Below are 13196 nucleotides of genomic sequence, written 5' to 3' on the forward strand. Positions count from 1 at the left end.
AAGAATTTATATAAATATTATTGATGATTTTCTTTTTAACCAACTTATTCTAATATAAATGAGAAATAAATAAGAGAATAAGATCAACTTGCCAAGTTTAATACTTATATATTCCTGCTTAAATTTATAACAAAGAATACTTGACATCTTCTGTAGCATTGAGACTGCAATAGTGAGACTTATGAGTCACAAATCGATAAAACCTGCACGAAATCTCAAGGTACATACTACACATACCTGTAATGTAAATGAATCTTAAATTGAATTTTTCAGGATTATATATACTAGTTTATAAATTCATGCAGAAGGCTGAGAAGCATTTTCTCTCAGCCGTTGTAAGTCCAAGTGAAATTGGGATTACGTTTGATGATGTTGGTGCTCTGGAAGAAGTAAAACAAGCATTAGATGAACTTGTCATTCTCCCAATTAGGAGACCTGAGCTTTTCTCTCATGGAAATTTGGTAAAGGTACTAAAATAATTAAACTACTGCTACTAGTATTGTTTCATTAGTCTATTTCAACATAATACTCCCATTTAAAAAAGAAAAGAAAAAAGGAATATATTTTTGTTTGTTTGTTGTAGCCTTGCAAGGGGATATTACTTTTTGGACCTCCTGGAACTGGGAAAACCCTTATTGCTAAGGCACTTGCAACTGAAGCAGGCGCACATTTTATCAACATAACTGCCACAACTTTATTATCACCGGTAACTAACTGTTGAATCTATTTTTTATTTTGTTTTTATGGATTTCCCATAATAGGAAGATGACAACTAATGAACACTTGTGTATATGAATAATGTTTGCAGACATTTGGTGTAAGTGAGAGACTTGTAAAGGCCATGTTCTCATTTGCGGACAAAATAGCACCTGTAATTATTTTTCTTGATGAGGTGGGTGGTGGATCTGTTTGACAAAATTCATTTACAATGATCACACTTTTTTACAATTTGAATGATTAATAATACAACTTATATGATCTTATATTTCACAAGTCTTATGTTGTTATATATATTTCATATAGATTGACTGTTTACTTGGGGCCCGTGGATCCAATGAAGGGGAAGCAACTAGAAATATAAAAAACGAGCTTATGACAGCTTGGGATGGAATGATGTCAAAAGAAAACCAAAGAATCATAGTTATTGGTGCCACCAACCGCCCTTTTGATCTTGATGATGCAGTAGTTCGTCGTCTTCCTAGAAGGTACTTTCTTTACATTCTCTTATTTTTTCTTTTCTTTTCTTTCTAATGAACTGGACTGGACTGTTTTACAGGATATATGTAGACCTCCCTGACGAGGAGAATCGTGTCAAGATACTCAAAATTCTCCTAGCTAAGGAGAATATAGAACCAGGATTTTCATTTGAAAAACTTGCTGCGGCCACTAACAAATATTCAGGGAGTGACTTAAAGGTTAAGTACTATCAACTCAACTAGAGAGTACTGATATTATATGGCTTTATCTTATTATTCTTTTGTTAATTTTTTTTACAGAACCTTTGTACTGCTGCTGCATATAGACCTGTGCATGAAATTATAGAAGAAGAGAAGAAGGTGGTGGTAAATCATCATGCCTTTGTTCTTCTGTTTGGACTCCTGTCAAATGATTTTCATTGTATTTGACAGTTTGTGTCCTCCCCATTTATTATCATTTTTGTTTATCAGGGCCTAAGAAGTGATTCTGCATCGTCAACTGTCCCTAGACCACTCAATTTGGATGACTTCATTCAGTCCAAGGATAAAGTATTAGCATTAAATTAAATTACATTGCATGCATAATTTGATGTTTACCATTCGTTTGTGTTCTAATTAATCTAAATAAATAAATGGGGGGTAGGTGGTGCCTTCGGTTGCATGCGATGAATTCACCGAGCTTAAAAAGTGGAATAAGAAGTTTGGACAAGTCAAAAGCAGGAGTAAGAAGCAACCAGATTTGCAAGATCTTGTTGAGGATGAGTACGAGAAGAATTTTGTCTCTTCCGTTTTACCTCCAGGTGAAATTGGGATTAAATTTGATGATGTTGGTGCCCTGGAAGAAGTAAAACAAGCATTAGATGAACTTGTCATTCTCCCATTGAGGAGACCTGAGCTTTTCTCTCATGGAAATTTGTTAAAGGTAGTAAAATATAATTAAACTACTACTGGTACTCTTTTGTTTCATTAGTCTATTTTATAATAATACTATACTTTGTTTGTTTATTAGCCTTGCAAAGGGATATTACTTTTTGGACCTCCTGGAACTGGAAAAACCCTTATTGCTAAGGCACTTGCAACTGAAGCACGCATCAATTTTATCAACATAACTGCCTCAACTATTTTATCAAAGGCAACTAACTGTTGAATTTAATTTATTTAATTTTTATATATTTTCCATAATAGGAAGATAACAACATTTGTGTATATGAATAATGTTTGCAGTGGGTTGGTGAAAGTGAGAAACTTACAAATGCCCTGTTCTCTTATGCGAAGAAACTAGCACCTGTAATTATTTTTGTTGACGAGGTGGGTGGTGGGTCTGTCTGTCTGTCTTACAATTTGAATGATTAATAATACAACTCATATGGTTTTATATTATGTTGTTGTTATATTTAATAATACAGATTGACGGTTTACTTGGAGCCCGTAGATCCTCTACACATGAATCAAATAGAAATGTAAGGAACGAGTTTATGACAGCTTGGGATGGATTGGTGTCAAAAGAAAACCAAAGAATCATAATTATCGGTGCTACCAACCGCCCTTTTGATCTTGATGATGCAGTAGTTCGTCGTCTTCCAAGAAGGTACTTTCTTTACATGCTCTTCTTTTCTTTTTATTTTCTTTCTAATGAACTGTTTTACAGGATATATGTAGGCCTCCCAGATGCTGGCAATCGTGTCAAGATACTCAAAATTCTCCTAGCTAAAGAAAATATAGAACCAGGATTTCAGTTTGAAAAACTTGCCAAGGCCACCAACGGATATTCAGGGAGCGACTTAAAGGTAAATTATTATTATTATTATTTGTTTTTATACCAACTAAAGTAAGTAATTACATTCTCTTATAACTTGTTAAATCTGCAGAACCTTTGTGTTGCTGCTGCATATAGACCAGTGCAAGAAATATTAGATGATGAAGAGAAGAATAAGGTAAAATCATATACATATATAGACCTCTATTCTATTCTATTCATATTCATGATGACTTTTATTTTTTAAATTAATGATCTATCGTTTTTCAGGGCTTAACAAGTGATTCTGAGAATGTTGAAGAAATGAGGCCACTCAATTTGGCTGACTTCATTCAGTCCATGGCTAAAGTATTATATTCATGAAACTCATCTTGTTTAATTAATTTCATAATGCTTATTTTTATTATGTTTGACCCTACAAAAATAAATATAGGTGGCACCTTCGGTTGCATACGAAGCATCCAACATGAACGAGCTTCGAAAATGGAATGAAAAGTACGGTCAAGACGGAAGCAGAAAGACATCATCTTTTGGCTTTGCTAACCCATCTGAATTGTTAGCTTCTTCCGGATAGATAGCAAAATATAGCCCTCTTTTTTTATTTATTAGTCTTTCTTTTTAGTTGAATTAATTTTTTTTTGCAAGTAAAGATTGTTTAATTTTTTAACTATAAGTTGATATATAACTCAAAAACTTTTTATTAATAATAATCAGTATTTGAAGGAAACAAGAACATTGCTGCGAATAAATTTGGCATACTAAATCTCCAATAAAACTCCAATCACTCTTTCCATAATTCATCTACAAAGCCAAAGCCAAAATTATATGGATAAAATGGAAAGCCTTTTAGGGTTCATACATACATTCTTACAATACATTCTTACAATACATAACAACAGTGTCTAGGGAAGGTTTTCAGGAACTTCCCAGTTATCATCATCTCCTGTATCTTTCTGGGCTTTCGGGGTGGTACCGTTGCTGCCTTCTTGTCTTTCCTGTGCCGCTGGACCCCTAAACATCGTTCGTCTGCACAATTATTAAGGAACATATCATTCATCATGCATAGTTTTAAATGACCCTTTGCATTTCAATCATTAAAATATCCTCCAATAGAGCTAAGCTAGATGTGTGCACCAACAACATCAATCAATCTGATATGAAAAAGAGATGAGGGTTTCAAAAAGGGCAAATCACAAAATGAAATCCATTAGAAGTAGCAGTGTTCTAAACATCTCTAATAAAGACTTTTCCTTTCTAAATAGAATTCTACATACAATACAACCCCATTTTGGAGCTCATAACACACTCTCAAGTCCATACTATAAAGTGATTTTGTGTATTCCATTTCAAGAACTGACAATTGTTGGTGGTGTCAATTGATAAACCAAGGTGTAAGCAAAATGGGGGGCATTTCTATTGCAATTGCAATTGCAAACATGCATAACAAAGAAGATTTGGATCTTAATGAGGAACCAACTAACTATGTATGCATATTTGCCCATCCAATTCAGAGTAATTAATTAATCAATCATATGAAAAAAAGGGAAGATTAGAGAAGCTGAGAATGACTAAGTTAAGGATTTCTATCTCTAGTTTGGTTATCTCCAACCAACCCCAGGAGGCTATGAATTCTAGAAGAAGCTATCATCATATATAGTGTAGATTCAGTTAGTTAGTTAGTTAGTTAGGGTGAAAGAGAAAAGAGGCGAACGAAAACCACCAACCACCTTCGGCGATTGCGCTTGGCGGCGTCGCGGGTCCTGCGTTTAACTTCATCCTGCTTATTCTCAAAGAACCTCCTGCGTTTGCATTCCTGGATGATGCCGGCCCTCATGACCTCCCTCCTGAATCGATTCAACAGCTTCTCCTCTGGCTCGTTATCTTCCACAATCACCTGAACGTTGTAGGCCGACCGGAAAAACAAAGTGTTGGCGTAAGCCAGGGACGGGCATACCACCGACGACAACAGATCATCAGAGGATGAGCGGTGGTTCGCGACAATTGGAAGAAGGCCGCCGCGTCTGTCCTTGGAAGAGATAGTTTCGGATGGGAGATGGAGATTGGTAAGCTTAGGCGGCGACAGTGAAGGTGGCTTGGAGGAAGGGATGAAGAAGGAGATGAGATTGGAGAGAGATGAGGCAGCCATTAGAGAACAGATGAGGAGGCAGGCGGTTCTCTATTCTTTAACTTCTCCCTTTCTCTACTCTACTCTTCTATTACTTATTAGTATTTCCGGATAAGATTTCTTTCTACCTCCAATATTATAATTATATTGCCCTTTATTTATTTATTTCTTTATAAATTTTATTTTCAAATAAAATATACCCACCTAATTTCAAATTTAGTTATATGTATAAAAAATAAACGGTAATAATATGAACAGGATAGGTCTAAATGTCTTAAATCATGTTAATTTCTTATTTATTTTTTAAAATAAATAAATAATATTTTATTAAAACAATATATATATATATATAATCTCAAAATTTGTTTAATTGTAAAAAAAAAAGGATAGATAAGATTATTACAATCAAAAGATAATATTTATAATAATAAATAAAAATGATTTGATTTTTCAACTACTAGTATCCTTCTCATTAATATTTCTGTTATTTATATTTACTATTATTGTTAATATATGTATAATATGTTATTTTATTTATGCTATTATATTTTACTGAAAATTAATTTTAATAGTTATACTATTTGTTAATATTTTTTTAGACAAATTTATTAATAATTTTAACATTACAATATCAAAATTTATAATAATAAAATGTTTATACTATTATAATTACTAACATTTTTATTATAAAACAAATAAATAGTATTTTTAATATGTCAACAATGTATCGTTAGCATCTTTATTAACATTAATATTTATAACAATATAATTAAACAAATAATATCTTATTTATGTATATCACTTTTTTTTAAATATTTAACAAAATAACATTAAAAACACTTACTCCCTCTCACGTTTATGTTCAAAATAATTTCATGTAATATAGAGAAAAAAAACTTAATAAATAATATACTATTTTGACTTTTAACTATTATTAGATATTGTAATTATAATTATGTATGAAAAACTTAAAAAAAAAAAAAAAAAATTATTATGATTATTTCTATATTATTTATAAATATCATAATTAACTTTATTATTCATAAATAAAGTTTTTATTTAACCAATTTGAATAATTCAAATTCAAAAAATATATTTTTATTTTCAGTTCTTTTACCTCATTACCCATAACCAAAATATTAAAATAATTTTTATTTTTATTTTTTATTTTTTATTTTATTATTATATTATTATCTTTTTACTTTAAAAATATATACATCCCCATCTTTTATTGTCTCTACAAGAAAGGATAATTAAAATTTAAAAATATACATAATTTGAATTTGATATCTATTTTTTTTTAAATCATTATTTGTTTTTCAAGACAAATATAAATAATATGTATTTATTTTTTTAAGTGAATTTTATATATAATTATATTATTTAGCAATAATTTTGTCAAATTAATAAAATCAATACAACCGAATTCGATTTGAGATTTTCTCATACCTGACTTAAGGGTTTGATTATACATTTGAGTGTATAAATGTACCGAAACATTAATACCCTAATCACATATACAATATAATCCAGATGTACTGTGCAATAATAAAGAATAATAATAATTTACCAATGTAAAGACTGTATTGGATGAGTTGTTCAATGAACAAAAATTAGGTCACATGTTCTAATAGTATATTGTTTATATTGTACTAAAAGTTAAAACTGTATTAACACAAACTTTAACCTTTCAAAAGAAGACATTTTAAAGAAAACAAGTAACCAGCCTATGCTAGTTTCTATTTTATAAAGAAACTAAGGTCTATTTTTTATAATAATTTCTTATATCACTATCAACTTATATCTCTAAGCAGAAATACAACTTATATTCCTAACAAATAAAATATCACCTCTAATCAAATAACTGCTAATTGTTGTAAACCAATAGAGTTTACTATGATTTGAACACATTTTAACTAAAATTAGTATTAGGTTCCAACTATATTGTTATATACATAAACTAATAATAATAATACAGTCAATTTGGAAGTATTTAACAACTGGTTCTTCTACAAACTAGATATGTTATGGGTCCTGGAAAATAGCTTGCTTCTGATAGGAGTATGGACAAAGTATTCCATGTTTGTTCTTAAAACATTGTTTTCTTCATGAAGAGAAAACCCACAAAAGCTAAAGAGTATGTATGTATGTATACATAATACACATAATTAATGTAATGATGTCAAAACAGGCTATTCCCCTAAAGTTTAACACACAGGACAAAGTTTAGTTTTCAACCTTATTATTGTTATCATTTATTCTATCTGACTGATATCAGCATCAGCAGAATATATGAATCCAACAAAGTAGTCAATTCAGATTTTATAAAATGCATATTATTATAGATTTGAGTGAGAAACCTTGACATTCACTCGGTGCCATGACGTGTTAAGTATTCCTCGCAAATTCCAAATTGTTTCCACGTTTTCAGGTTGGACATTTGCAGCTGTATCAACCTGCAAATAAACATTATGAGAATTTTCTTTTTTGTTCAAATCAACAAGTTATGAACACTTGGGGACTTGTTTTCATCTAGGGTTATTTAGGTAAAAAGAAATCAGGGGTCTCAAATAACCCACAACAAAACAAGACCTTAAGATGGGGTTTTTTCTTTATCTTTTCATTTACATATAAAATATAATACAGCAACAAGGGGCCCTAAACTTGCCATCAAGTCCATGAATGCATGTGTAAGTAAAGAAAGATTACGGTTCAAAGAAACATACGGCTTTTGCGACAATCACAGCATTCTTTGGAATATTAACTTCCGCTTCAAATAAAACCCACGCCCATTTATCGCTGTTGGACTCATCGTCTGCAGTGTATGGCACTCCAGGCTTCTGGTATCTGGAAGCTTCCACCCATGTTTTCCCACCATCAATTGACACATCTACCCTTTCAATGCCACGTCCACCTCCAGACGCAGCATATCCCTGGACAGTTATCTGCATAAATAGGGAATGGGTCCATTGCTAAAACATTACTATAACTTCCTTTGTCAATGTATTTAATGGACCCATTTGAATTTATGTTTTTTGTATCTGGATTCAAATACCGAAAAACTGGCAGCAAAAAATAGGATAAGCAATCCTCTAATGTCGTCCATATCTCAGAAGCATAACCCAAATAAGTGCATATATAACTGACCTTGCTGGTTGGAACTATGTTTTCATCCTCTAAGGAACATATTGCACACTGTCAAAATAAAAAATAAGAAAATGATAAGTTATCCATGACTAGGTTAACCTCCCAAACAGGCTTTCCCAATATTTGGGACAAGGCCCATTATAAAATTCCATGGGTTCCAGCATGCAGGATTCCAAAGTTTGTACCTACTCTTTAAAGGTTTAGGCAATAACTCAAATTAAAAATAGTTGAAGTTGATACACATAAACCACTTACAAGTTTAGCGTAAGAAGTTGGCAACTCTGGTTATTTCCTATTTTATGTCCTTAACTTTAATACCCAGTTGAGGACAAATGGAATAAAGATGTTAAAATATTTGACTCATTTTATTGCTAATAATAAAGAGACATTACTTTGCGTTATATAGGCATTAGGCAACAGGATACATATAACCACAATTGTTATCTTCAATAAGAACTAAGAAGTAAATTACTATATTGTATTGGATAAGAGGGAGAAGCAAATACCTGAACAGGGAAATCCATTTGGGGCCTCCTGGTAGACCAATCAATGTTGTCCCAGTTCACTGAAGGTGGAAAAGTTTTATAGTCTTTTTGCATGAAAAAACCCTATAAAGTGTAAATCAAACTGAGTAGTAGGTAGACTAGAAGGAAGAGAGTGGCAAAAGAGATACAAAAACTTAAAGACATTGTTCACCTGGCATTCTTCTGCAATTATATTGATAGAATCTAGCCACTTAACAGAACGGGCACCAATAACACCAGGGACAATTCCTCGTAACGGGTACCCATGATCTCTATTTAAAGTCTTTAGCAAATTAATAAGGAAGCGTTAGGGCATAACTATTAAATAATTTTTTTTGAAAAGGACACTACCAATTAACTAAGGTATAACCATCACAAAGAAGAAGGTGAAGAATAAGGTTGTCCAATGGATATATTCCCTGTGTTCCCCTTTCTTTTACAAAAGAAAACAGTAAATATATTTATATTGCCTAAAATGCCCTCAATGACATATTGAGAAATTGATTTTAAAAGGTGTTTAGTGTGTTTAGGTGAACAAAACATTGTTATTTGACAAGAAATAGTTGTGAATTTGATAAAAAAAAAAATTATGAGAATGACATCTATATCGTTAAAAATGGGATAGGGTAAATATAAGATTTCTTGTTCTTTCCAGGAATAATGCACTTAGTTAGAGGTATTCAACTCCAGGGATGAATCGAAAAAACAGTTTGTCACTATTCAAATCATGTGATTTGCTTTCATATAGTAAAATGAAAGTAAGCATTGTTAGAATTTTTCTTATAAAGAAAAACAAAAGTAGTGAGCACAGAGAAATGTCATTATCATGAAGATCAAGATGGCCATATCTAAAACACTGGAGCAAGAACTAGGTGACTTGAAACTACTAGATAGTGACGGACAGTATAAGTAATAATAATGGTCCTCGGGGTAACTTGGCTTACCTCTCCATTCATCTCATAAGCAAGCAGAACATCAGCTTCAGGATTAGTTGCCTGGGACAATGTAATAGATGCTTTATATGGGCCTCCATTCTCTTCCTACAGAGAAACCGAGTAAAGACAAATATTAGACCATAAGTTTGGTAAGTATGTTGTAAGATGATATCATAATTAATGTAGCTGATTACCTTACACTTGTCAATGCTCACAAACTCAACATGCTTTCCACCTGATGGTGTAACTCTGGAATTGTATGGAATTCCAACAAGTTGGAGGACATCTGCTAGCTTAGCCCCTCCCCAAACAGCTGAAGAGAATGCACAAGGTAATAAACAAAGCAGAATAAAACGCATCTACATAATAGCTGCCATAAGTAAGTTGAAGTTAGCAACATCTTCTGACAAAATGTATTTTATCCTGTGAATCAGTGCATGCACTATAAAAGTTTGTTTGATGTAGGTTTTTTATTTAAAGAAAGAAAAAAAGCCGGTTCATGAAAAAGTTGATTATTTGGCTTAAATGTCCAAAATATCATTTGTATTTAAAATTTAAAAAAAACTGTAAAAAGCAAAATGAGGGTATTTTAGTATTTTAGCTGATGATTTGAATTGATTGATGATGGAATAAGGAGTTATTTTTTCATCAAACAAGGTATAAGAGTCTGAGATGGTGATGGCATTCCTAATAACTAACATATAAAATGAAAATAAGCAAGACATTTCAAACAGTTATTCAAGCTCTAGAGAACTAACCATTTCCTAATGCTGCTATATCCCAGCCTACTCCTCTTACTTGTTTCGTACTGCTCATTGCAGTCCTTCTGTTACCAGCACACTGCCAAACATCAAACCAGAATGGATTAGCTTATGAAGGAAAAATATATCAAGATGCTTTGCAAACTGATATATGATAAGTATATGATAAAAAGGTACTACGTAAATTCATCATCACTCCGCTAACATATACCTGCAAAGTTGCAGCAATAGTGTATTTTGGGAGGTTCCTGTAAGCATCAGCATAATATAAGTTCCCTATCTGAATAACAATCATTATAAGATAGATGTTCACATCCATCACTCACCAGATGTCCTTCATGGACAGTGTTTTCTCAGCTCCCTGTAAACCAGTTATAGACACACAGTATCTGCAAAGCCAAACGAAATACTTATAAAGAACAGCTTCTGAGTAATCGAATTATGAATATCAATTTAACCTTTCTAGATCATCAACCACTGGTATTGGTCCATGATTTCTCTTGTAGAACAAATCAACAGGAGTCACGTAGGAGGAGACGAGAGCTGCACGTGGTGGCTCCGCATTGAACGGCTCCTACAATATAAGAAACATAAAGCATAAATTTGTATACAATTGTCACAACAAACACAAAGTAGATCAATCATTCACTCAATTTGTAACGGTAATCGATTATCAAGCTACTAGACTAATAGATTGTAAGATTATACATAAGTGTGATGAAATTGTAAGATTACCTTAGAGTTGATTTTCAGGCAGGGATGACGAGGAGGTTCTTGCGAATACTCCGACGGTCCTCTTATTCCAGGCATTTCCTTCGCTCCGGTGAGCTTTCCGGTGACTTCCGGTTGTGACGGTGAATGTGACGGCGAGAGAGAGAGAGAGAAGACGGGGGGAGTTATCAAGGAAACTGACTCCGCCCCTTACTAATTAAAAGAGAAAAATCAGGGACTGGTCGAAAGGCTGAGAATGAATTTCTAATCCAACCTATGAACTTGTGGCAGATATGCAAATTGGATCTTAAACTTTTATTTTACGCCATATATAAACTATGATTGTGGATTTGGTAAGGGATATTGTGATCCACGTCAAATATTATTGGCAGTATTGAGAATTGATGGGATGACTACTTCCATTTTCTCTTCCTCCTCTAACAAGCTCACACTTTAGTGACCACAAAAACAAAATATATCGATTCATAATTTCACACCCACCCATTTAAAGATTCGTATTATTATTTTTAAATAAGATTCTCCTTATTTCAAGATTCAGTACGAATAAATTTAGAACGTCAATATAACACTAATTAATGTTGAGATTTTAAATGTAAAGGAATAATATTTTGTAAAATATTTGAATCATAGGTTCCACGCATAATTCAAAATAATGAACAAAAATATTGATAATTATTATTATTATATATATAAGTTTAATTTTGAGTGATCATGATTTTTTTTATTTTGAAACTAGTTTTTTTTATAAAATAATTTTTTTTATTCAAACTAATATAAATAGGGATGACAATTATTATTATTATATATATAAGTGTTTAATTTTGAGTGATCATGATTTTTTTATTTTGAAACTAGTTTTTTTTATAAAATAATCTTTTTTTATTCAAACTAATATAAATAGGGATGACAACGAGTATTTTTATGTCGGATAGTAAAGTAGTCTTTTCGGAACTCAATTTTAATTTTATTAAGATTCTCCTCGTTTCAATATTAGACACAATGCAATGTTTTTTTTACAAATAAATTTAGAACGTCATAATAACACTAACTAATGTTGAGATTTGAAATGTAGAGGTGAACAAGGACACATATATATCATAAGTGTTTAGTTTTGAGGGAACATGATTTTCTTTTACTTATAAATATAGTTATGTATCTTCATTTTAATTTAGTCACACTAGTATAATAAATATAGTTATGTATCTTCATTTCAATTTAGTCACACTAGTATAGTTAGGAATGACAATGGGTACTTTATTCGTCGGGCAATGAAGTACTCATTTTCGAACTCGATTTTAATTTTACTACTCAATTCCGACCCTGAACCCGATGAATATCTCTATTTGTACCTCATTTCTGATTCGTCTGGTACCCGTCGATCGAGTACCCCATTATCCGATTAAAATATAAATCTATATTTATTATTTTCTAAATATACTAAATATTAAATACACAAATAAAAATATATTGACGTGATATTATATAATAAAAACTAAAAAAGGTTAAAGAAAGTTAAAAAGAGGGTTGAATATAACATAAAAATATAATTGCACAAATTTGTAAGGTCTAAATGTTAATCTATTTATTTGTTATATTTTAATTGTTTTTTTATTATAATTATGGGTATATATTATTTTATGTCATATGTTTTGAATGAAAATTTAAGGTTTAAAAATAGTAAGAAAATTTGTCATTTATATTCTGTTTTGAGAGCTAATAAAAACTATAAGAAAATGACAAAGCCAAAGAGTAAAAAACATGCCTAGTTTGGTTCTAAGACGGTCTCAATTACTTATTATGCAATCTCCTATAATAGCTCAATTAAACATAGTCTTGACTCAATTTAAAGACAAAATATTTTAAGTTTGATTTTTATTAAAAAAAATCTTTAAATTGAAGTAAAATATAACCTTGTATCTTCTATTATAGCTTACCCCCACAAAATAAATTGTGATTTACACAATAAAAAGTTGCATAATAAATATTATGTTTTTTTACATTACAATAAATGAGCATAAAT

General features: G+C 31.4%; 2 protein-coding genes across 3 annotated transcripts; both read right to left on the reverse strand.

Moving 5' to 3' along the window:
• Positions 1 to 3717: 3717 nt before the first annotated feature.
• LOC124937922 (30S ribosomal protein S21, chloroplastic) lies at positions 3718 to 5136 on the reverse strand. The gene is made up of 2 exons (XM_047478257.1): positions 4680 to 5136; positions 3718 to 3978 (listed from the first exon to the last, which is right to left on the reverse strand). Exons 1-2 carry the CDS (start codon positions 5096 to 5098, stop codon positions 3855 to 3857), a joined length of 543 nt encoding a protein of 180 aa, XP_047334213.1. The 5' UTR covers positions 5099 to 5136; the 3' UTR covers positions 3718 to 3854.
• A 2019-nt stretch (positions 5137 to 7155) lies between these two features.
• LOC124937921 (sulfite oxidase) lies at positions 7156 to 11345 on the reverse strand. Of its 2 annotated transcripts, XM_047478255.1 has the most exons (12): positions 11180 to 11345; positions 10903 to 11018; positions 10771 to 10833; positions 10656 to 10692; positions 10442 to 10523; positions 9878 to 9996; positions 9693 to 9788; positions 8921 to 9031; positions 8731 to 8832; positions 8225 to 8272; positions 7804 to 8022; positions 7156 to 7533 (listed from the first exon to the last, which is right to left on the reverse strand). In XM_047478255.1, exons 1-12 carry the CDS (start codon positions 11252 to 11254, stop codon positions 7417 to 7419), a joined length of 1185 nt encoding a protein of 394 aa, XP_047334211.1. In that variant the 5' UTR covers positions 11255 to 11345; the 3' UTR covers positions 7156 to 7416. The 2 variants fall into 2 exon arrangements, with proteins under 2 accessions (XP_047334211.1, XP_047334212.1); XM_047478256.1 differs by lacking the exon at positions 7156 to 7533 and having other exon boundaries at positions 7949 to 8049; positions 8133 to 8272.
• Positions 11346 to 13196: the final 1851 nt, after the last annotated feature.

This window comes from Impatiens glandulifera, chromosome 5 (assembly GCF_907164915.1).
Source record: "Impatiens glandulifera chromosome 5, dImpGla2.1, whole genome shotgun sequence".
Lineage (NCBI taxonomy): Eukaryota > Viridiplantae > Streptophyta > Magnoliopsida > Ericales > Balsaminaceae > Impatiens > Impatiens glandulifera.